Here is a 25,092-nt window from a genome sequence, read left to right as displayed (position 1 = left end):
TATACACACATACACATACATATACACACATACACACATACATATACACACATACACACATACACACACATACATATACATATACATACACATATACATACACATATACACATACATATACATATACACATATATACACACATCTATTATTTAAGCCACGTGTGTAAGTCATCTAAACTGTGTTCCTCGTGCTGCACAAAAGTTCTCAACTATTACGTTTTCTTTGAGTTTCATATCTTTGTTTAGGAGGTTTTAGCGTCATAAGAGTAGTACTTCCCAAGTACTACATACTTATTATTACAAACAGTAGTACCGACTGCGCGTTATCCTCCTATGCCGTCATTCCTGAACATCTGGACTTTCTAGGTTTATTTAAACAGCAGCATGTAGTTTACAGGCTTTACAGTCAGTTAACATCAAATCCAAGCTTAGCGATTAGCTTAGCATGTTCAGCTAGCTAGTCTACACTCAGTGGTCACAGTTTTAGGTACGAGAGGAGACTTGTTTCCTTTAGCGTCCATCTCTCTCTGGTTGTAGTGAAAGTATCCAGCTGACGAGTTGAAGACGCCTCGTTGTTCACCGTCGTCTTCGTCTCTTCTTCAAACAGGACTTCCGGATCTATTGCCTCCACACGGCTCTCAACATGGCGACGGCTGAGCTGAACGGTGCTAACAGGGTCTACCAGAGGGAGGAACTGGAGGGTGGGTGCTACGCAGTAGATGAACAGAAATCTACTGGATCAGGGGACTCAGAGTCAAAGGGCAGCTGAACCACAATCCTGTTCACGGTTCAACGCGTTGTGGTTCTGAGACTGAACCACTTCAAGCAGGACTGAAGAGATGTTGGTCTTGAATCCGTCCAAATATATTCACAGCCTTGAACCCACGTGGTACCAGACTGTAGATTCCATTAAAACACAGGTATGAGACAATTTGGTGAAGGAAGAAGTCAGTACCCACTGACAGTATCTAAGCTGGAAGAGGAATACCTGTACCAAACAAAACTAGCTTGACTTGCTAGCTAACTACTCGTGCTGGGTATCACACCTCTATAATTACTTGGTACTAACCAAAATGTCCCTGAAGTATCAAGTACTGAAAACCGTCAGTTAACCAGGTTGATATCAAATGCATGTTCAGTTTCATAGTTCTGTTTACTTACTACTTAAATCAAGAAAATACAGTGTTGGTATCGGTACTGAAACCCGTCAGCGGTATTTTGAAAAGTCAAACAGAACCTAAGCTTAGTAAAAACACCATTAAAGTCTCATAAGCTCATCTGACTATATCGTGATTTCTGGACTCTTGGGTCCTTGAAACTAGATGAAGAGGAAAAAGATTTTACTTTGTGCAGTTGATATTGCAGCTAGCTTCTTTTCTTGATCGCCGGGACGAACCACTAGACTCGGCTAACGAGCGACTGCAATGCCCCTTAAGAGGTCTAGTTGTCTGTTACTACGTCAGGATTTCTGCTGTCGCTGAACGCCGCTCCTGAACAATGCAACCATGTGTTGGTGCTACTGGAGGAGCGCGAGAGATGCTAGAAAATATAACAAAGCAAAGACATTTCCAGGACAAACCTTTGTTGTGATCCTCGATCTTCAAAATGAAGACACACCGCGAGAATGCGCAAGACATTCGTGTAGCGTCGAGGTGGAGCTACGACTACTGAATGAAATTCTACGCTGAACTCTAAAGGACTTCCTACGGTGAGACTGCAAGATCACTTCAACTGGAGACACGTCTCTACTTTAGTCACATCCAGACAACACTTAGCGATACTTCCATCATGTGAACTTCTTACCATTTCAACCACATCTCTGGAGACGTGGATAATCAAGTAACTAAAGCCTGGCTAACTGTCAGGGTAAAATAAATGTATTTTAAGCTGATCAAAGAAGCTGAATAGTATCTTAAATCTTTCGCCCTAAACATAAAATAAATGACATGCAGCTGTTAACTTGAAAGAACTTGCACATGGAGCACATAACAATATCCTTAACTCTCAAATTCCTGTAATTCAAAGGTTGCTAGTTAAGTTTAGAGTATGTAACCGAAGAAGATCCGATACCTGGGAAGACCCGTACGCCGTCCTTCCACTCTCCACTCTGATTCTTGCGGCTGAGCCAGTCCTTGTAGTACTGCTCCCTCTTTTCTAAAACCCTCTGGTTATACGAATCCAGCTGCAACAGAAACAAAATGCCGCATCATAGCTTTATCCATCATTTGTAAAGGGTTCTACTTCAGTGTGCCATCCGTCTAGATCACCTGGGATTATATGTGGCTGAGAAAATCCAACAATGACAGCAGATACAACCACACACTCAGGGGAAGAACTTGTAATGGTCTACGACAAACTGAACTTCAGTCGCCAACAAGAAGCCCTTTAACAACCACACCCTTCTTATCGGTGCAATAAAACCCTTCACAGGTTCTCTTATGGTGCATTCACACCAAATGTAAAGCAAATTTTACTCAACATAACATCATCTATGCGTAAATACGGCAGCATTGTTTGTACCATAGGTTTATACACATACATTTTTACACAGTTTTGTCCGGTCTCTACAAATACAAGGTATCATAGCGCTCTGGATGAACATCTACGGCTACAGTATTTGTTTCCTGATTCAACAATCAGGAAACAAATACTTTTTGTATTTGTTGAGATGCTCCTTCGGTCGGTGATGACCGAAGGAGCATCTCAACGCTGATTGTTTTTAAAGACACAGCGCCATGCGAATTTCAACTCACTGGAATGTGACAAATGCGTCTTTGGAATTGACTTTCTATGTAATCTACTTGGGCGAAAAATTTGCGCTGCGTTTGGTGTGAACACACATTACTTTTACATCTTGAGTAACACTGACCCTACTTGTTTACTCTAAATAAAGTGAAAGATTCCCCTGCTGATCATACCTTCTCCTGCTGCTTGTTCTTTATTTCATCATCTGCCTCTGTTGACGTCTGATGACCGGAGGATGTTGGAGAGACTATGGGTAAACTGAATTGGACGGATTTGACCGGTTTGGCTGGCAGTTGAACAGCCAGAGATTTCACCGTCTCTATGACCTTCAGGCATCTGGCCACTGTGGTAGAGATGGTCGGTTGGTTAACGTTAGCTGGACTCGATGCTGTGGGTGTCGATGGTGGTGGTAATACTGCTGCAGTGATTAAAGGACTAGAGCAGTTAAGGGGTGGCGCTGCAGGAGGTTGGCCAATAAAAGGAAAGACTGTATGACTGGAGGGTGGAGCAAAAGGAGGCTGTTCGGGAGGGTGCTGGGGTGGAGGTCCAGCAGGAGGTCCTGGAGGAGGCTGTGCAGGACGCCGTGGAGGAGGTCCAGGGGGAGGCCCTGGAGGAAGTCCAAATCTTGGGGGTGGTTGACCAGCTGCAGGAGAAACTGGAAAACCCATGCTGGGGGTTGTGGCGCTCTGCACTGGAGGAATCTGGGTAGTGACTCCAAGGGGCCAGTTGATTGGTGGGGGTGGATGTTGGTAGTGAGCAGGTGGAGGCCCAGGAGGAGCTGTTGGAGGGGAAGTGGTGGAGGGTGTGCTCCCCATTGTTTTGGTAAGACTCTGTTGCTGTTGCGCCTTCTGTAGTGCCTCCAGCTCCTGTTGGTCCAGGAATCCTTCATACTCCGAGACAGCTTTCGATCTGCCGAGTGGCTCCAAACTGGAGGACCTAGTAGGCAAGGGGGAACAGATGTGATCCAATTCAACGGAACCGGTTCTACTTGTTTGCCGTTCTTCCCTCGAGGATGACAAAGTCTCTCTTTCTGAGGATGAGGACTTTCGGCTGTAGATTTTTTCTTGGGCTCGGCTCGCCAGTTTGGTCATATCTCCTGTACTCAGCTTCAGACCAATTGTACGGAGTAGACTTTGGATCTTGTCGTAGGGTTCCGTCTTGTGCTTTGGTTCCTCACTTGTTCTCTCTAGTGAGGATCTTTTAGGGCTCAGCTGTGTATTTTTCCCATCTAGAGCTAGACTGCTGCTGGGTTGCTCTTGAGCCAATCCCACGATACGAGAGAAACCACTGCAATCTTGAACTGCCCGCTCATGAGGCAGAAGGTCATCATTCACATGAAACGGTTCCGATTTCTTTTCAGAATCCACCTTTTTATTAAGCATGTCGAGGAAGCGGTCGAGGGGCTGTTTCACAGCTGCCTGGCGTGGAGTTGCGCTCTTCGGTGTGGGAGAGGGGCTTCTAGGAGGCGGTTCTGTGGGAGAAGGAGGTCTCAGAGAGGGTTGGGAAGATGAAGTTACAGTAGTATTCATCAAGGGAGGTTGAGTGGAGGCAGAAGGAACTTGGGCAGACTGATGAGAAGGTGAGGGACCATGGGGTTGTGGAGACTGGCTCTGTTGGACAGGGCAATACGGATCATCGTGAGGTCGATCCACATATGCCGGTTCATAGTAGCGATCGTCATACGGTTCATCATAAACATCGTAGCGATCGGTGTAACGTTGGCTGGCAGAAGGAGGGCCGCCGTAGGAACGTTCACCATAGAGACGAGTTTCATAAGGGCAATCAGCGTAGGGACGCTCACCATAAGGACGATCGGCGTAGGAACGACTGGCGTACGGATCACCGGGGCGCTCGCCGTACCGCCGTTCTTGGTAAGGACTGTATGGCCGGTCATAATAAGGATCGTCATAGGGCTGAGAAGAACGATGGAGGTAATCGGGTTCGTCTGGTCGTTTCTTTAGGATGGACCGGACTGGTTTGTACTCTGTGAGAGGGACGGCGATACGGCCGTGGTCATAGTCTATGCAAGTCCTCTGTCCAGGGTCGATGTCCACCAGTGACTTTTTGTAGGCAATCATGTCGTTCAGCTCCTCCAGCTCCCGCTTCTTCCTCGCTAGCTCGTCGTCCACAACTCCACCACGTCTGGGAGGAGGGCTTAGCTCCCTCCTCTTCTTGTGACTTTCATCACGTTCTCTGCTGATTTTGCTCCTCTTCCTGATGGTCCTCTCCTTGCTCCTCTCCTTGCTCCTGCTGCGACTCCTGCTTCGGCTGCGACTCTTGCTGTTGCTCTTAGTGCGACTTTTGGTGGGCCGGTTGGGTCTCTCGCGGCTTCCGCTTCGCCTGTACCTGCTGCCTTTACGGTCACGGTCGGTGCTGGTGCTGCGTCTCTTTTTGATGATGCGTCCAAACTGGTCTCTGGGCGGACTCCTGCTCCTGCTTCTACTCCTGGCCCTGCTGCTACTCGGACTCCTGCTCTTACTTCTGCTCCGGCCATATTTACGCCGAGAGGCGCCGTAATCCCTTCTGCCGATACCGGTCTTGCTGTCCTGCGTTCTAAGATTTTTCACCACGGCCTTCAGCTTGTCCGTCTCTGGTTTTTCTTTTCTGAAAAGTTAGGCAGGCTTATTAGAATAATTTCACATAACTTGTATTTCTATGCACCTAGTTTAGATGCCAATGTGTCATTTAGTCAGGTTACAAATGTGACCTAGTGGTTGAACTATCTATAAATAGGCAAATATTTGAATTATAAAAGAACAAAGAACTCTGGTAATCTATTAGCCCATCCCGATTTTTACACCCGAACATAACATTAAAATAAAAATCATTACTCACTCAGTGTCTTCTGTTTTTGCCAGCTTGATGGTCATCTATTAACAATACGGATATCAGACAGTTAGAAAAACAATGATCTCATCCAACGTCTTGTCACAAGAACGCTTCATTGTTTGTTAAATGCACACAAGTGCTGAATCCATTTAGGAGATAGTTACACCATAAAAGCAATATGCAGCTTTGCATCAGACTCTAAAATCATTCTGAAAATATATCATCCTTTATTCAAATCACGTGAAAGTTGATGTTAATGTTGTTTAAATTAACTACAGCTTTTATATTGTATCAAAAATGTTACCAACGTGAGAATTCTGCAAGTTTAAACTTGAGAAAAATGAATGAACAAAAACAGACACATAACTGTGTAGATATGAATCAAGTCCTCCTCACCTTTCCTTTATTGGCCCCGACGCCACCTAGCTTACGAACGGGGAGGAAAACGCTCTCGGTGAAGCGTTTTATCCGGATGGCCTGGTTCCCACCGTCTGCCATTTCATGCTTGGAGAAACAATAACAGAATATTTTTACACAGAAAAATGTAATGAGAATGAAGATGTGGCAGAAATGAAGATCCCAGCGGGGATCGTTTTATATGTTCACAACAGATCCAAAGAGTTAGTTCTTAGTCTGACTCTTTATACCCATAAGTCCAGCCCTTACATCACTCTCCACCAATCAAAGCACATCTGGTCTTTTCATGATGTCATGCTCTCTTCTTCTGTCCGGGGTCAGGATGCAGGTCACATGATATTTGTATTGTCTTCTTATTTAGTTACTTACGGGAAACGTGTTCTTATCTCCCAATGTTCCTGCATGACTTTATCACTTCTCTGGGAACCGTTGATTTCCCACAGATGTTCTTATGATACCAAATATGCTGGGTTCAACATAACGAGGCCTTTCTTCAACAAAGATAGATTATCAGACTATCGGAGGCAAACTCATCAGATTATATGCTATGTTCAGAACTTTTAAATACACATCAGAAGGAACATAAGACGTAGAGGAGGATCAGGACTCACCGGGACGACGCTGAACTCGACCTTCTCGTTTAGCTCCAGTCTCTTCTTCTCGATCACCTCCGACATGTGGAAGTAGAGCTGAGGGTTCTGAGCACACTTGATGAGTCCGGAGGCGTGAGAGAACTCGATCACGATGCCCTGGTGAAAGAAAGAAACACAAACCACCGTGAATCCAGTAGGTCGTCTGCCGGTCGGGGCTCGATCCGTCGGTTTAAAGATGTTGACTTACGTGTCGACGTTGTTCAATGGACTCTTCGAAGGAGTCGGGGAGGATCTCCACGAAGGTGGCTCGTTCCTCTTTGGTCTCTCCGTGGGTGGCGATGTTGAAGCGTACCTTCACAGAGGAGACGCAGTTCAGACTAAACTTCTACAGAACTTTACACGCAGTGAATCACACTTTGATTACAAACACAAGAACCGTGTAGTGATCCGTTTACACCACAGTCCTGTCTCAGTTCTTTATTAACGCTACACATCATATTCTTCTTCTACATGAGTCCATACACCCATTACTCATATAACACCCAGAATGCATCTGTGCTCTTTATTGGTGAAGCAATCAAACAGCATGCAAATGGCACTTTTCTCATGCTAACGTTGTAAAATGTAATGGTATCTACGGTTGGTTAAGTCATATGGCTCGTGGTAAAATGCTCATGATGTCGGGTATTATTCTTTTCTGAGGTGAGACTGTTGAACTCAGGGGTTCAGGGTGTAGAAATGTGAGGTGCATAGAGCGGGTTGGGGTTAAACCCTTTCTAACTGTCACCTTGTCTCCGTCCAGCATGGTGGCGGTGCTCAGCAGGTCGTTGGGTCTGAAGGGAAGCAGCTTCTGTTGGCCGTCGATGGTCATCACCAGTCGACCCATCTCTGGGTCCCCTTTCACAGCTGGTCCTCCTGCAGCTTGAGACGCCTGCTGGTTCTCCTCCTCCACCTCCTCCTTCATCTCCATCTTTCCCTCCTCTCCTTCCACCTCTTCCTTCTTGTCTTCATCCATTTTCTCCATTTTGATTTTCACCTGCGGAAAAGAAAAACATTTAAATTCACGGCTAAAGAAACGGAATAAATAATAAAAACATTTCAAGGATTTCTTTTCCTTTGTACCTGTCCGAGGAGCGCCTGTCCATCTCCTTGTTCCTCCTCCTTGGGCTCCTTCTTGATCTCCTTACGGGGATATTTGGAAATGGCTTTGAGGACGGTGCCTTGGAATCGCTCCTTGCTGACGTCGTCCAGCGTGTTGGGGTTTCTCACTCTGACGCCGAGGGGCGACCACTGAGAGGAAGAAGATATATTATATTAAACTAAACTAAATAAAACATTCAACGTTACAAAAGTCATCCATTTAAACCGAATTCATTTAGACTTTGTGTAATTACCAACTTAAGCTTCAAAATGATGATTCAAAGTGTTTCTTACTTTGCATTTGGCTGCTGCCAACGCTGCCGACACCTCCTCCCTCTTCTTCCTCTCCGCCTCTCTCCGTCGCTCCTCCACCTCCTCCTCCCTCCTCTTCCTCTCCTCCTCCTCCTCTCGTTTCCTCCTCTCCTCCTCCTCCCTCCTCTTCTCCTCCTCCTCCCGTCTCTTCTGCTCCTCCAGGATTTGGTCCTCGACCCTCTTCGTCCTCAGTAGCCTGATGGCTCTATTTTCTGATTTCACCTGAAGAGTCAAAAACATCTCAGAGGTACATATTGTACTACGTCTCAGAGGTACATATTGTACTACGTCTCAGAGGTACATATTGTACTACGTCTCAGAGGTACATATTGTACTCACCGTGGCGACTGTGAACGCCGCCTCCTTGTGGATGTCGCTGCTGTTGAACTTGATTTCGCTGAAGTTCTCACAGATGTCAAAAGGAAGCTCTCCGTGCTCCTCGGAGTTGACGATTCCTTCTTCTGGACCCAGAAAGGTGATGATGCCCTGAAAACACAGATGCGTTAACGGTTCACTCTTCAATCGACCACAATACGAAGAACCAGAGATTCAACCGGTAGTGACGGCGTGCGGTACCAGCTCTCTCTTCTCCTTGGTGTAGCTGAAGGTGAAGGGGATTTTGGGTTTGATGTTGGCCGCCCTCCTCTTCCCAGTAGTAATGTCCACCAGCAGGTTGATCAACACGTGGTCGTTCTTCAGCAGCGTGACGCCGCAGTCCCGGTGGTCGAAGGTCACGTTGGTCTTGAGGGGCCCGATGTTGGCATGGATCTGACCCGGGTAACCCTGCATGTTGGGCTGCGAGAGAGGAACCAGTTAAAACCAGTTATAGCCCATCTGATCTCAACGTTCTCATCCAAACAAGTAGATTAAAGAACGATGAAGCTGGATTTACCAATGACATCATCTTCATCAGTGAGGCTATGGAGGCTAAACTAGCAGTAACAAAGCCTGCTTACCGTGGGCTCTATGATTGTCTGGCTGACGATGCCCTCGTACAGCTCCGTGTCCAGCTTCATGTTGATGCACAGCTCCGGCTTGATGCTGGCCTTCCCGTTCAGCCAGAAGTCTTCGTCACCGGTGGTGTTGTGGGCGGTGGCCTCTGTGGCGGCAGAGAGCGTCAGGAGGAGGGGCTCCTTCACCCGGCGGATCCTGATCGCCCGCTTCCCCCCCCTCAGCTAAGAAGAAACCAACACAAACGCCGTTTCAGAATGAACTCCTCTACTGGAAGGTAGTCGAAGTCTGTGACAGGAAGTGAAAAGGTCTTTGAAAGACGCATTCCTCACCGTCAGGACAGTGAACTCGACCTCCTCCTTGACGTCTTCGTCGGTGAACTCGATGTCGCTGAAGTTCTCTCTGACGTTGAAAGGAAGCTCGCCGTGTTCGTCACACTTGATGACACCTTCGCTGTCTTTCAGGCTGATGATGACTCCCTGAAAGAAGACAAAAACTGATCCTGAGCCTCAATGACTTGATGTCTGAAGTCTGTAAATGTGTGACAGTAAACCTCAGGGTCTGACCTTCTCTCTGGTCTCGTTGGTGTTGCTGAAGGTGCAGGGGATTTGGGGTTTGATGTTCGTGGCCCTCCTCTTCTCGCTGACGATGTCGGTCAGCAGGTTGATGAGCACCTGGTCGTTCTTCAGCAGTGTCACCGTGCTGTCCTTCCTGTCGAACGTCAGGTTGGTCCTCAGCGGCCCGATGTCCACGTGGACCTGACCCGGGTACTGGCGCTCGCCGGGCTGCAGACCGGACCAAACAAACGGGGAAGGGTCAACGACAGGAAACTCGGGGGGGGGGGGGGGGGGGGGGGGGAAGGAGGACGGGTGGATGTCGAAACTGACCTGAGGCTCTGTGATGGGCTGACTGACCACCGCCTCGTAGATCTCCGTGTCCACGTTCTCGGTTCCCCCAGGAGCCACTTTCACATCAGTCGCTATCGAACCGTTCTGTTCCGACACACAAACAACAATCACATTAAAACCAGCTTTGAATACGCGTTGTTTTTAGGATGATGATGATGAAGATGAAGCAGCCTCACCTTCTCCTTGCAGGCCGTGAAGTGAACTCTGACCCCAGGCGTCATGGCTTTTGGGTTTCCAAAGAAAGCGGCGAAGCTGAAGGTGAACTTCTCCAGGTCTTCTCTCTCGATGTAGCCGAAGGTGGGCTGAGGACCAGAGACAAGACGGACTCGGATTATGAACTGGATCTGGATTCAGGACTCGGTTAAGAAGACCAGCTGAGGAGACGGGCTCGTCCCTCCAACTGAGACAATACTGGATTTGTTCTTTCTTATGAAATCCATAAATATCCAAATGAAAAATGGGTTGACAGACAATTGTGATATTGACAAAGGTTTAGAGAAGGTCTAGATGTGAACCCCGTGAGTCACGTTACCCCGATGAAGGAGATGATCCCTGTAGACCTGCCAGGAGGAGGCCTGAGGACACAAACGCACCGCCGTCAGAGACAGTAGAAGAAGAGAAAACCAGACGAACTCCAGCTTCTATAACCAACTTACTTATCAAATGTGCGTTTCCCCAGCAGACCCAGAGCTCTGTTGATCTTGACGGGATCAGGTCTGGGTTTCGGGGCAGCGGCGGAGGGGTCGGCTGCCGCTGTTGTAGCGACGGCCGCCAGCTCCTCGGTGGGATTCTTAGTTTCCCCCGGAGTCGACTCAGCAACCGGAGCTGAAATCAAGGCTTTGATCTAAAAAAACAAAAAACAAACACAGACCAGATCTACACGTGATCCTGCTGAAGACCAGGGCCCCGTTCCTCGTACGTGGTTCAGCTAAGTCGATCAAATATCCTATTAGCCAGCCTAAATTAACGAGATGATTGATGTCAGGCTATCTCGGTTTCTCCAAGGCCGATCCTCTCAGACAGTCTCGTTAATTGGAACCACACGATCAGGATCAGGATAATTGTAGATCACCATATAGAACTAGCAGTTTGAATGTGTGTGTGTGAATCTGTGTGTGGGCGGATCAGTGTGTGTGTGTGTATTATTCATCATCAGACATTCAATCAACTGAAGCAGTGAAGATAAATAGTGTGTGATTCTCTCTGTTCTTATCATGAGTCCACCTTCATCATGTTCTACAGTAATGATATGCTGGTGTACTAATAACACTGTCATATCATTATGAGTGCTTTAACCCTCATGTATGCAACGCAGCCATCAAGAGGACATGGGAGCAAGTAAACACTAACACACACACATTACTCAGAATGCTGAGTCAGTACAATATGTGCCATGGTGATGTAATGAACACATCCATAAGTTTATTAAGCGCCTAATGAACTTTACCAACAGCACGGCATGCAGCGGCTTTCCCCATGTTCTCCGCATCGCCGACACTGTACAACAATGTACCACTCGCAGAACAGCTCAAGGCTGCATCCAGTGTGTGAGACATCAGTGCTCGGCTGCAGCGTGTGGTGTTCAATGTATGCTCCAGAAGGTCTGTAAATAAATGATTCCTTGTGGGCAGAATGGATAGCGTTCGTATAGGAAGTCATCGTGATGTGATAACGGATCTTGGCGATGTGGAAGAACTCTCTCCCTATAAAACGCTAATCTAACTAATATCCTCCTTCATCAGTGGATCTCTGAGGAAGGGAGCTGTACATTAATGCAATAGAGGCTTCTTAGTTTGCTCAGCTGCTTTAATGGATCACCGTGTGTCTCACTTTACATGCATTTCTGGAATATACTGGAACTCCCGTATAACCCCCGGTATATGCGCAAGCGCATTAGACTACCGTATATGACAGGAGCTGCCATGTTTTCCGGGGGAGTGGCAGCTTATCCAGCTACCTTCAGTTAGCCTGCACTGGAGCAGCTTCAAGCTTATGGATGTGTTGCCATGGTGATTTTGCCAAACTTGCTTCGTGGAACCGAAAAGCCTGATCTACGTCATCTTATCCTGAAAAGTATCCGGCTAACTCAGTTAGCCACGTACGAGGAACGGGGCCCTGGACTCAGATCTCCTCGTAATGATACCACAAATACTCTGTTCCAAGACAGTAAAAGTACTAAAGTACTACTGGCATTAGCCACAAAGCCCTTAGAGGATCTGGTTGTTAGGGTTAGTTAAACATGATAAACAGAAGATAAACTGGGTATGTTCAAACCTCCTCCTAGTACAGGGACCAGGTCTACAACGTTATCACTAAACCTTCTAGTACAGGGACCAGGTCTACACCACTAAACCTTCTAGTACAGGGACCAGGTCTACAATGTTACCACTACACCACTAAACCTCCTAGTATAGGGACCAGGTCTATATCGTTGCCACTAAACCTCCTAGTACAGGGACCAGGTCTATAACGTTACCACTAAGCCTCCTGGTACAGGGACCAGGTCTATAACGTTACCACTAAACCTCCTAGTACAGGGACCAGGTCTATAACATTACCACTAAACCTCCTAGTACAGGGACCAGGTCTATAACGTTACCACTAAACCTCCTAGTACAGGGACCAGGTCTATAACGTTACCACTAAACCTCCTAGTACAGGGACCAGGTCTATAACGTTACTCACCCACTCAGGCTGATCAGGGGGTGGGTTGATCATCGTCTCCTCCACAACGGTCTGAACACAAAGAAAGAATCTAATCAATCACTTTTCAATCCCATTGATCTGATCAATAAGAGAGGAAGAAGAGGACTTGAGGTAAACTGAGGACCGATGAAGGATGCGGCTCACCTCTCCTGTCCAGCCGGGAGGAGGGTAGCTCAGGTACCCCAATGGAGGCCCGCAGGCTGGAGGGGGGATAGGAGGCACCGGTCCGTAGGCTGCGGGGTCCGGAGAAGGAACTGGTGGTACATGCGGTACGGGTCCGGGTGGAACATGCTCGGGCCCCCACGGCTCAGCGGGACGTTGCGGACCCCAGCCAGGAGGTCCCCAGCTCGGAGGAGGTCTCATGTCATCAGGGTGAGGAGGTCTCCAATCGTCCGGGTGAGGGGGTCTCCAATCGTCCGGGTGAGGGGGCCTCCAATCGTTCGGGTGAGGGGGCCTCCAATCGTCCGGGTGAGGGGGCCTCCAATCGTCCGGGTGAGGGGGCCTCCAATCGTCGGGATGAAGCCCCCAACCCGGTGGCGGCGATGGTCCTCTTAAGGTAAAATAAGATAATCGTTTATTAGTCCCGCAGTGGGGAAATTTACAGGATTACAGCAGCATAGTGGAGTATATATACACATATACATACACACGCATGTATGATACATACATGTATACAGCATAGTGCGAACAAGAGAAACAGACAGTTGAATGTTATATATACAAACAGTTGTACCTTGGTGCCCAGCCACGTGGTGGAGGCTCTCTCGGCCCCCACCCACCTGGAGGCGGTGGCCCCCATTCTTCGGGCGGTGGAGGGCCCCACCCTCTTGGAGGAGGTGGCCCCATGTCGAACGGAGGTCCGTGGTCGCCCCTCGGTCCCATGGGGGGTCTGTTCCGCATCGGTCCCATTTCCACACCGGAACAAAGCCAACAGCTAACGTGAACGCAGGAAACTAGCTAGCTCACTAACGCAGGAAGCTAGCTAGCTACAGAGCTAACTGGCTAATCATCAAAACAATCCGAAGGTTATATTTCCGTTCGCATCAAATATGTCGGAATATTAACTCATATAAACGTTTATATTTCCAGCGGAGAGTCAGCGGGTTCAAGCTAAAGCCTAAACAAATACCACGGAAGTGTTGGTATGACGTTCTTCTTTGTGGGTTTTATGGCAGACTAGGCGCCACAGTGCCTTGCCTCCTCCCTGCGGTGGAAATAGTCACTACATCAATAGATATAATAAAATAAACTCTTTAAATATAATAAAATAAACTCATTTTGCAGCAGAAAAAGCTTTTATTTAGTTTGATGCTGAAACCAGAAGAACATTTTAGAACATCAATAAACAGGAAGCCGATACCAGCTGGACTCAGACCAGACCCCCATCTCAGAGTCCTGGACTCAGACCAGACCCCCATCTGAGCTGGATGGATTGATCGGTTATTGCAGTGATACTTCAGAGATCGGATCAGGTTCCTTAGAAACATCCGATTCCCCAAACACGTAAAAAAACGTTTAGTCTTTACTGTCGTCATAAAAATAAATGAAGGCAGAGCGTGAAACAACATCTTTAGAACAATAATCCCTTTGATCAGCAGCAGGAAACAAACAAAGCAACAGAAGATCCTTCATCATCGGGTCCAGATCCAGAAGAGACCACGAGGAGGAAAAGAAATGTTCTCCGATCTATAAAATCAGTTCTGCCATTTTAAATCCAAACTGTCCCAAAAGTAAGAATCTCCCCGTTCTAACAGGTTCTAACTGGTTTCAAACTGTTTAAACTGGTTTTAGACCGTGTTTTATCTGTTTACACAGATTTTAAAAATAAAATTAAACAGAACTAATATCATGACTTTCATGTCAGAATTGAGTAAGTATTTATAATTTATTGACATAATTTAAAGACTAAACTAAGATTTGTTTCTCTCCAGAATTTAAATATTAAACTCAGAACAGTTTTTTCTTCATATGACCCTCGTCTCGTTCCGTACTTTGATTTTATGAAAACACAGAAGGTGAAATACAGGAAGTGGGAAGTGAGTGCAGCAGTGTTGGCGGTGGGAGGGGGGGGTTCAGGTGAGGCTCTCAGGTGAGGGGGTGTGGCTGTGTTGTAGCTCCTCCCCCTCTCTCTCTCTGGACCCCGGTTCAGTCGAAGGGGCTGAAGTCTCTCTCCAGGTTCTCGGACTCGTCGTCGTCGGAGAAGAAGTCGTCCTCGTCGATGTCGTCCTCGTCGTAGTCTTCGTGCCACTCGGGGACGTACTCTACGTCGTACTCGTCGTCCTCGTTCTCCTCACGGCCCTCACCGCCGTTGTTGTTGTTGTCCGAGTCTCCGGACTCCGACGCTCGGTCCGCCTTCGACCTGAGAAACAGACAAACACAATAAATATGAGCCTTATTTCAGCGATATGAAGACCATCAATCAAATAAAACACACAAAGTGTCTTCAGCTACAAGACACTTTGCTAATCTTTTATTCCTGGATGAAAATATTTTTGTGTTCTCTGGTTGTACCTTCTCTGGTTCCAGGTTCTCAGGTTCTACATTCTCTGGTTCTACCTTCTCTGGTACCAGGTTCTCTGGTTCTACATTCTCTGGTTCCAGGTTCTCTGGTTCTACATTCTCTGGTACCAGGTTCTCTATTCTGGTGTCATACTCACACTTTGTTGGCGTCCTTGTTGTTGGACAGGTTGGAGTTCTGAGTGGATTCTGGTTCCTGGCTGCTCTTGGACTGATAACCCACCCTGAAGTCCTGGAGCAGACAGAAACGCAGAGAACTGGTACTGGAAGTAAACTGGTCTGGACTGGTGATGCTAAACTGGTATTTAACTGGAGAGAAACTGAGGTGGTTTGTATTGTTAAAATAATAATAATAATAATAATAATACAAACATACTGACATACACTGACTATAGTCTATAGACTGGTTTTATACTGGTCTCAGCCCGTCTCTTTAGACTGGTTTTATACTGGTCTCAGCCCGTCTCTTTAGACTGGTTACCTGGGTGGAGTGCTGCAGAATGGCCAGCAGGCGCTCCTGGATGCGCCGGATCAGTTCCAGTCCCGTGTTCAAGTGTTCCGGTTTCAGCAGCCGGACACATGAGGCCAGGTCAGTGCACTGCAGCAGAGTCTCCTCTGAGAACACAGAAAGTACCAGTCAACACCAATAAGACCAGTCCAAACATAAGAAACTGTGCTTAGAATAACAAGAATGTCTCACCCAGCAGGATCTGCAGGGCGTTGGTGTGCAGGTCCAGAGCCTCCGTCTGCTGCTCCATCACATCCATCTTCTCCGTCTCCTGGTTGTAGTAGCTGTAGACGCAGGAGTAGGCCAGCACCTGCAGACAGTGATGAGGGCTCAATAAATCCATTTACAAGTCGCGTCAGCAGGAGGATCATCACAGTCTGATGATGATGATGATGAAGATGATGGTGGTGGTGTTACCTTACGAGCCTGAGCGAGGACTTTACAGGCGTCGATGACGAATGTCAAAGACTTCATCTGCAGACCTTCATTAATGGACGACACTTTGTTCTCCAGGTTGATCGCAAAATCCTGCAACAGCAACATTCATTGAGACCTCTTCACTGCTGCAGGGTCACATGTATATAAATTATATATTATAGTGGTCTCTTCTGGTCTCTGTACTGGGAAGGCCGGTTGAGATGTGAACCAAACTACTGAGCTGACTAACAAGCTAGTAAGAAGCTAGGCCGTATGCTACTCTGTGTTGCTAGCCGGCTAACGTTAAGCCTCTGGTCTTGTTTCAAAGTAAAAGTCCTCTGGTTGTTTCAAAGTAAAAGTAATCTTGTTGTTTCACAGTAAAAGTAATCTAGTTGTTTCACAGTAAAAGTAATCTTGTTGTTTCACAGTAAACGTCTTCTTGTTGTTTCACAGTAAACGTCTTCTTGTTGTTTCACAGTAAACGTCTTCTTGTTGTTTCAAAGTAAACGTCTTCTTGTTGTTTCAAAGTAAACGTCTTCTTGTTGTTTCAAAGTAAACGTCTTCTTGTTGTTTCAAAATAAAAGTCTTGTTGTTTCAAAATAAAAGTCTTGTTGTTTCAAAATAAAAGTCTTGTTGTTTCAAAATAAAAGTCTTGTTGGTTCACAGTAAAAGTCTTGTTGGTTCACAGTAAAAGTCTTGTTGGTTCACAGTAAAAGTCTTCTTGTTGTTTCACAGTAAAAGTCTTCTTGTTGTTTCACAGTAAAAGTCTTCTTGTTGTTTCACAGTAAAAGTCTTCTTGTTGTTTCAAAGTAAAAGTCTTCTTGTTGTTTCAAAGTAAAAGTCATCTTAATAATACTAATAATAATAATAATAATAATAACAACAACCTTGGCCTGGTGGTGGAAGGTGCATCGATCATTATAATCCTGGAACTTCTTCTCCTGCCGCGCTGCTTTACTCACCTGTAGAAACAAGATGACGAGTGTGAAAAGGTCTCAGAGAAGGAAAGAAAGTTTTCTCTTGATTTCACACATTTTATTTGGGCGGTTGAACATTTTGTTATCGTCTTTTCTTCTTCGTAAGAAGCAGTTTGAGACTTCTGTTAAAAGAGCTGGAGAGATAGTCAGGTGACCGCATGTGGACCAGCTGTGGTCACGTGACCGCGTGTGGACCAACCATAGCGGAGCAGTTGTAGTAATCTTTGTGAGTCGGTTTCCAGGGTTTCAGACATCGCCAGCAGAAGCCGTGGTTACACTTGGCACAGGTCATACTGAGGAGAGAGGGACACACCCATCATCATCATTAGGTGAGTGCACAGGTGAGTGCACAGGTGAGTGCACAGGTATGTACGTACTGTAGGCAGCCTTCGTTCTTCTCGATCTGAGCCTGGCAGCTGGGGCAGCGTTTGGAGATGAGCTTGGCGAGGTGTTTGCTCTGAGCCTCCATAGTCATGCCTTCATAATAACCTCCATCATCCATCCACTGGGACATGTGGCTGCAGCTGGCTGGGTAGTGGGCCTAGAGGGGGGGGGGGTTACCTTCAGAGAGCTGTATACTTGTGTGTGTGTGTGTGTCTGTGTGTGTGTGTCTGTGTGACCTCGGGGAAGTTGCAGCTGAAGCAGGAGGACCAGCAGCACCTGGAGCAGGTCCCCATGCTGCCCATATTCTCCTTACACAGGATCTGATCACAGCCCTGAGGGTTGGTGCACCACGTCAGGTTAGAGCAGCACTCCACGTAGCCTCTGAGCAAGGCACTCTCATACTGAGGAGGGGGGGGGGGGGAAGAGCGAGAGAGAGAGAGAGAGAGAGAGAGAGATTCACAGCAACATCATGAACTGATTCAGAGACAGATCATTGATCTCCTCTGTGAGTTGGTGGTTACCTTGGCGACGGTGTCCTTGTCGGTGAGGATGCTGAGGAAGAACAGTGAGGTGGGCTGAGCCTGGCAGTCTGTGATTGGACAGTTACAGTTCATCACCAGGTTCTGTTCGATCCTCGCTGTCAGGTACTCCTGCCAGCACGACTGTAGGGCACACACAACCAACAATCAATAATCAATAATCAATAACCAACAACCAATGAGCTCATGTATGTGGCCCCACCCTGCAGCAGTAGTGCATGCAGCTCAGCGAGGGCCCTGGCTCCTTGGCGGGGGGGGCGGGGCCCAGGCAGACCGGGCAGGTGGGGGCGGAGCTTGAAGGCGGCTGAGGGTTCCTGCTCTCGAGTCCGGCGGCCGTGACGACGGCGTCGGGGTCGTCGGTGTAGCGCTGAACCAGGAGGTCCACATTCCACTTACAGTAGACCAGCAGGTGTTCAGCTCGGTCCAGGTCCAGACTCAGAGTCCCCGATACCTGAGGGGACAGAAAGGACAACATCACCTGTTTTTTGCTGGTCTTCTTTGTTATGTCTCTGTGGTCGGGTCGCGTCTCTTTGCGGTCGTTTTGCATCTCTTTGCAGTTGTCTTGAGTCTCTTTGCGGTTGCCTGATTAACTTTCCAAATGTTAATCACTTCCAACAAGAAGATGTCACTGCAGTGAAAATAATCCCATCTCAGAGACATCTGTAAATGTCCTCCACTCGTCACTTTAATAAAAGATCAAACTGAACAGCATGAGTCTCTCCCAGACACTCGATTCAAACATCTTTATGGACACAACAGTCTGACCTGTAGGACAGTCCTCTGCATCAGCTGACGGACTTCCTCCTGCGTCATCGTACGACCCATCGAGAAGAGAACCGCGTCCAAGACGCCGTCCTCGAACCGCCGAGGTGTTGAAATCAGACTGCAACACACACACACACACACACACACACACACACACACACACACACACACACACACACACACACACACACAGGATTTACATAAAGCTTTTAATAAGAGGGTTAATAAATCCATGTTTAAGATCAAATAAAACGCGTCGTACGTTGTACAGATTGTAAAGCCCCGTGAGGCCGATTTGTGATTTTTGGTTCTATAAATAATTTGAATCACCAGAGCTTACGGATCTGGACTAAATTTGAATGTTTCATGCAGCACAATAATCAAAAGAATAGTAAGAAAGACACAACAGGAGACATTGAACACATCGGTGTGGTGGGACAGCTGCTTTAAGTTTAATCTACATCATGATGTTATTTCAATTAAAACAGATTTTGTTGCTTATTTCCCCCAAAATATTCATAATAGTTGAGTTTGTCTGCTTCCAAGAGATCCCTCACTAGCTTCCCACCACTGACATAGTGACTGTTTTTGTTATTGTAAAAAAACTTACATACATACTTAATATTAAGTATTACATATTATAGTGAATTGTGTTATTAAATTCATCCAGTCTGTATTTTATTATTAAAAACCGAGAATAATAACTGACAAAACAGAAACGTGTTATAACTATTAATATTAAGTGTTAGACTACTTTTATTGTTTTGTTTGTGTGCCAAGTGATTCATTCAGAATTTCACATATATTACGAATAATTCTGGACATCTTCACAAACATGTGGTTTCTATTTAAACGTTTATTTGTTTGAAAGTTACATTTTGATTCTTTATGAATATCCAAGTTAAATTATACTCATAAGTCAATTATTAATGATCTTACTTATTCCAAAGAAGTCAAAAAACAACAAGCAAAAGTTTAAATCTTTTCTTTATTTTCTTTTTGTAGAAAATTAAACATTTTACATTTTGTTTGTTTTTGGAGGAATTACAGGACGTGACTTTAGTTTGAATGAGTCAGAAGAAGCTGAAGAACGTCACATAAATAAGAACTGAACTCAGATCTGCTTTTATCTGAGAGAACAGAGGCGACACTTTATTTCACAATCACTTCCTGAAACGAACCGAGTAAAATGTGAAACCACAGCGAGAGCAGGAGGACAGCTTCTTAAAGGGACAGGACGGACACGAGGGGATGAAGATGAAGACAAACAGGAAACTGAAGCTTCTTCTTCATGTCTGAAGAAACTAAATGAAGTTAAAACGACAGAGTTGACCCTCACAGGTCAGAAGTCACACCTGATGTCGGCCCCGTCGTCCTCCTTCCTGATATCGGTCTGGCTGAAGGAGAACTGGGCCTGGCCCTTCTGCGGCGTGGACGGATCCTCCGGCAGGTACTCCACGATGTGCGGGTTCTCCTCATTGCGGCGGATGCAGCCTTTACCGATGACGTGCACGATGCAGGAGAGCACGTCGCTGGTGCTGCAGCCGAAGCGCCTGGCACCCCGAGGGCGAGACGCTTCCTGTCTCTGACACGAGTCCAGCACCTGGAGGGGGGACGGGGACATGTCGTATAATTTATCGTATAACGTATCGTATAATTAGTGCTGGGCAAGTTAACGTGTTATTATCGCGTTAACGCAGTCATTAATTAACGCCGACAATTATCTTATCGCATGCTAACGCAGTTTATTTTTTTTATTATTAAACAGACATTTTTAACACAAGAACCGGGCAGCGAGTGGTGAACAGCTGTTTGTGCGGCGTCACTTCCTGCTGCTGCTGCATCTCTTACACACATGAAGATAAAGTTGTGAACACCGGCTGAATATCTATGATCAGAATCATTATAACTGTGTTATAACTGCTGCTGTGTAAAGAGAATACTGCTGCTAACAAGAACCTGATGTGTTTAAAGTGTTTAAACCAAATGTTATTGACCTTTTGTTCATGTAGCAGTACTTTTAAATAAAAGTGCACAATACACTACTTTAGAATTCATTATTGAAGTTTGCGCATAACAATGCGATTAATCGCGATTAAACATTGTAATCGCTCCAGCACTAATATACAGTAGATTATCGTGACCTCTGACCTTTGTTTCAGTGGTTGTTGCCGAGGTAACTAACCCATCTCTGGGCGTCAGTTACGAACTCGGCAGAGCCGTCGCCATGGAGACGAAGAAAATCCTCCGTTTAATCGTTGCCCAGCACTAAATATAATGTATCGTATAATATAATGTATCGTATCGTATAATATAATGTATCGTATAATATAATGCATCTTATCATATATCGTATAATATAATGCATCGTATCATATATCGTATAATATAATGTATCATATATCGTATAATATAATGTATCGTATCGTATAATATAACGTATAATATAATGTAACGTATCGTATCGTATAATATAACGTATCGTATAATATAACGTATCGTATAATATAACGTATCGTATCGTATAATATAACGTATCGTATCATATAATGTATCGTATCATATATCGTATCGTATAATATAATGTATCGTATAATGTACCGTATAATATAATGTATCGTATCGTATAATATAATGTATCGTATCGTATAATATAATGTATAATATAATGTATAATATAATGTATAATATAATGTATAATATAATATAATGTATAATATAATGTATCGTATCATATAATGTATCGTATAATATAATGTAATATATCGTATAATATAATGTATCGTATAATATCATGTATCGTATCATATATCGCATCGTATAATATAATGTATCGTATCGTATCATATCGTATAATATAATGTATCGCATCGTATATCGTATCGTATCGTATATCGTATCGTATAATATAATGTATCGTATAATATAATGTATAATGTATCGTATAAGATATCGTATGATTAAACATGAAGCGTGGTCATAGAGCTTTGGAACTACACTTCCCATGATGCTTTGGGGGAAGCACCAACCTTGAAGACGAGGTTGTCGACGTGCATCTCCTTCTCCCGCTTCATGATGTGGACGATCAGACAGTAGATGTAGTTCCTCTTCCTCTCCAGTGTGCCGGCGGCATCCTCGTCCACGTTCAGGTATGTCTGTCTGGGCAGCAGCTGGACGGACGCGGGGACACCGTCCACACTGAGAGACGCCACCTGCTGGTTCACCTGCAAGACACCTGAGAGCAGACGGGGGGGGGGGGGGGGGGGGGGGGGGGGGGGGGGGGGGGGTGGTGAGTCAGGGAGGATGGTGAGTCAGGGAGGATGAAGAGGATGAAGAGGATGTAAGAGGTCATGAGGAGTCTGACCCTGGAGAGGCTCCTCAGGCAGGCTGCAGGTCAGAGGTCCTCCGTCACTGATGAGAGGCAGCAGAGCGTGAAGCAGGACAGCAGCTGATAGGCTGGTGGCCTGGAGCAGAGCCTCCACCGGAACCTCCTGTAGAGAGCCCACGGTCAGCGAACGCACCACCAACACAGGTTATATCACGTTATACATCAGAGAGCCCACGGTCAGCGAACGCACCACCAACACAGGTTATATCACGTTATACATCAGAGAGCCCACGGTAAGCGAACGCACCACCAATACAGGTTATATACTATAACCGATTTTAATTTCCCGTGTGATATTCATTTTTCACACACCGTCATACCGGTGCACAGAAACAACTGCTGTCGCTCTTCAACAGGCAGCAGAATATATTGTTGGCCGCTATGAGCGCTACGGTGGGAGCTAGTTGTCTTAAGTGTGTTGAGAGGGAACCCTAGTCATGGTTATAACTGTATAACAACTAATAACCTACAACTAACGCTCTGTAACAACAAAACACCACGACACAACAGTTTGTGACACGCAAACAATTTGTAACACTAATAATTGTACATTTATAAAATTACACCGCCGACCGGCATGCTGGGTACAGCTAGCTAGCTAGCCCGCTAGCACAACAGTCTGCTAACAGCTGGGAGAGGCTCCGTCGCTACAGTAATGTTACATTAAAGAACAGAACAGAGCGATGCAGGAGGAACAAAGACAGACCGGAGATGCACCGATCTGCTGTTTGGAAGTGTTTGAATATCCGACGTAGACCAAAAGACTATATATTGCAAAGTTTATCGAGCCACTGTTGTTGCCACAGGTGGTAACACGAGCAACTTACTCCATCACCTCAGCAGAAAACATGAGTTGGAATACCAAGAGTGTGAAGACGGCCGTCAACCAGTAACGTTGGCGCGAGTGAAACAGTGAAGCTAAAGGGTCAGACATCGCTTGAAGAGGCATTAGCTCGAGGCTGCATATGACAAGCAAGCGGTGGAGCGACATTACGAACACAATAAGGATCCAGCTCTGCAAGGACCTGGTCCCACTACAGACAGTCGAGAAAGACTCAGAGCAATGATTAAAACACTGGATTCAAGGTATGTCTGACCGGGGCGACAATACTTCAGCCAGACTGCTATCCCAACATTAGAGGAACAAACGAGCACCCCCTCTAGTAAGCAAAGCCTTCATACATGAAGACATTAACATGTTTTATATTCCATGTACTCCTGACAGTAGAGTGAGCCTCTATAAACATATAGAAAAACAATACCGTGATATACCGTGAAACCGGCAGAATCTTAAAAAATATCGTGAAACACATTTTTGGTCGTACCACCCAGCACTATCAGAGAGCCCACGGTCAGTGAACGCACCACCACCAACACAAGTTATATACTATAATATATCATGTTATATATCAGAGAGCCCTCGGTCAGTGAATACGTATAATACATTGTATAATACATCGTACAACATATTGTAGAATACATTGTATAATATATCGTACATCATATCGTATCATATATTGTATAACATATCGTATCATATATCTTACAACATATCGTATCATATATCTTACAACATATCATATCATATATCTTACAACATATCGTATCATATATCTTACAACATATATATAATACATCGTATAATACATCATACAACATATCGTACAACATATCGTATCGTACGTCGTATACCATATCGTATCATATATTGTATAACATATCGTATCATATATCGTACAACATATCGTATAATACATTGTATAATACATCGTATAATACGCGTCACCTGTTGGCTGTTGAGCTGCAGCAGGATGAACATCTGCAGAGTGGAGACGTGAAGCTTCCAGCAGCCAAACTGAAGCTCAGCGTGACCGAGCCAAGTCCACTGGAGACGGCGAGGCTTCCAGTGACTGAGGCCGAACATGGACTGACCTGGACACACACATCATACTGGTTATACTTGTTAATGACCGAGTGTAGGACTGAGTGAACTAGTTACTGACCGAGTGTAGGACCGAGTGTAGAACTGAGTGAACTGGTTACTGACCGAGTGTAGAACTGAGTGAACTGGTTACTGACCGAGTGTAGAACTGAGTGAACTGGTTACTGACCGAGTGTAGAACTGAGTGAACTGGTTACTGACCGAGTGTAGAACTGAGTGAACTGGTTACTGACTGTGCGTAGAACTGAGTGAACTGGTTACTGACTGAGTGTAGAACTGAGTGAACTGGTTACTGACTGTGAGTGTAGAACTGGGTGAACTGGTTCAGGTAGGAGCAGAGTTCGTCTGGAAACTGTTTTGTGGGTTCGTCCAGGAAGCAGAGCGAGGACACGGCCCAGCAGCGTGGAGACAGAACCAGAACCTGGACCTCCACCTCCTCCTCTGACTCCGCCCACTCCTCCTCCATCATCTGCAGAAACAGGATCAAACAGGAAGTCAGACACATATGTCAGTGTCATGTTAACTCAAACACGTTGAACCACAACAACCCGGAGAAGGTTGTGTGGGTTTTTTGCCGACCTGGTCGTGCTCCTGCAGGCATCGATCCAGCTGCTGCAGGCGATACAGGTGGAACTCCTGCTGCAGCTCCGCCGACTCACTCAGGTTCTTCAACATCTGCTGAGGGAACCGACTCGGGAAGCAGCTGCCGATCTGATCGATGACGGCGCTCTCCAGCCACAAGTTCCCCTGAGCCAGCAGCCGGTCGCCCAGGTAGTACCTGAGAGGCAGAGCAGAGGGATTCGGTAAGAAGCCATCGGCATTGTAGGACCGGCGGCAGTTCGGCGTGGCGGCGTTCACACCTGTAGAAGTGCTCGAAGGTGTTGGCGAGCTCCAGACCCGACAGGAAGAGCATCGGCTCCAAGAACTGCTGCAGACGCTCCAGAGTCTCCACGCTGCCGGAAGAAGAGCCGCTCACCTGGATGGTGACGTCGATGTACTGAGAGAAACGCTCACTCACCTGAGAGAGACGCACACAAAGTCCAGAAATGAAAGC

At 46.1% G+C, this 25,092-nt stretch overlaps 2 protein-coding genes across 2 annotated transcripts in view; both read right to left on the bottom strand.

The window, feature by feature from the left end:
• Positions 1-1,890: 1,890 nt before the first annotated feature.
• On the bottom strand, positions 1,891-13,795 carry LOC116376745 (uncharacterized). Its single transcript, XM_031838215.1, has 21 exons — positions 13,335-13,795; positions 12,746-13,151; positions 12,581-12,631; positions 10,552-10,739; positions 10,428-10,470; positions 10,072-10,197; positions 9,875-9,979; positions 9,554-9,772; positions 9,320-9,466; positions 8,993-9,211; positions 8,613-8,831; positions 8,376-8,522; positions 8,019-8,258; positions 7,707-7,874; positions 7,372-7,620; positions 6,832-6,936; positions 6,603-6,740; positions 5,971-6,078; positions 5,581-5,615; positions 2,919-5,349; positions 1,891-2,182 (listed from the first exon to the last, which is right to left on the bottom strand). The coding sequence occupies exons 1-21, from the start codon at positions 13,508-13,510 to the stop codon at positions 2,030-2,032; spliced, it is 5,673 nt and encodes a 1,890-aa protein (XP_031694075.1). The 5' UTR covers positions 13,511-13,795; the 3' UTR covers positions 1,891-2,029.
• Positions 13,796-13,877: 82 nt separating this feature from the next.
• LOC116376746 (cullin-9) overlaps positions 13,878-25,092 on the bottom strand; it is a gene marked incomplete at its 5' end in the record, with an annotated part of 13,840 nt that continues 2,625 nt past the window's right edge. The window contains 19 exons of the mRNA XM_031838216.1: positions 13,878-14,960; positions 15,259-15,350; positions 15,600-15,733; positions 15,819-15,936; positions 16,044-16,154; positions 16,931-17,005; positions 17,220-17,313; positions 17,398-17,561; positions 17,641-17,805; positions 17,926-18,066; positions 18,146-18,394; positions 18,709-18,826; positions 20,064-20,311; positions 21,738-21,943; positions 22,073-22,199; positions 23,883-24,028; positions 24,336-24,507; positions 24,618-24,816; positions 24,899-25,056. Of these exons, the coding sequence (XP_031694076.1) occupies positions 14,747-14,960; positions 15,259-15,350; positions 15,600-15,733; positions 15,819-15,936; positions 16,044-16,154; positions 16,931-17,005; positions 17,220-17,313; positions 17,398-17,561; positions 17,641-17,805; positions 17,926-18,066; positions 18,146-18,394; positions 18,709-18,826; positions 20,064-20,311; positions 21,738-21,943; positions 22,073-22,199; positions 23,883-24,028; positions 24,336-24,507; positions 24,618-24,816; positions 24,899-25,056 (2,931 nt within the window). The remainder of the gene's footprint in view (positions 14,961-15,258; positions 15,351-15,599; positions 15,734-15,818; positions 15,937-16,043; positions 16,155-16,930; positions 17,006-17,219; positions 17,314-17,397; positions 17,562-17,640; positions 17,806-17,925; positions 18,067-18,145; positions 18,395-18,708; positions 18,827-20,063; positions 20,312-21,737; positions 21,944-22,072; positions 22,200-23,882; positions 24,029-24,335; positions 24,508-24,617; positions 24,817-24,898; positions 25,057-25,092) is intronic.

Source organism: Anarrhichthys ocellatus, unplaced genomic scaffold (genome assembly GCF_004355925.1).
Source record: "Anarrhichthys ocellatus isolate YVR2014 unplaced genomic scaffold, GSC_Weel_1.0 scaffold567, whole genome shotgun sequence".
In the NCBI taxonomy this organism is placed as follows: domain Eukaryota; kingdom Metazoa; phylum Chordata; class Actinopteri; order Perciformes; family Anarhichadidae; genus Anarrhichthys; species Anarrhichthys ocellatus.
Note: the sequence above shows the minus strand (reverse complement) of the source record. Positions and strands in the feature narration are given on the sequence as shown.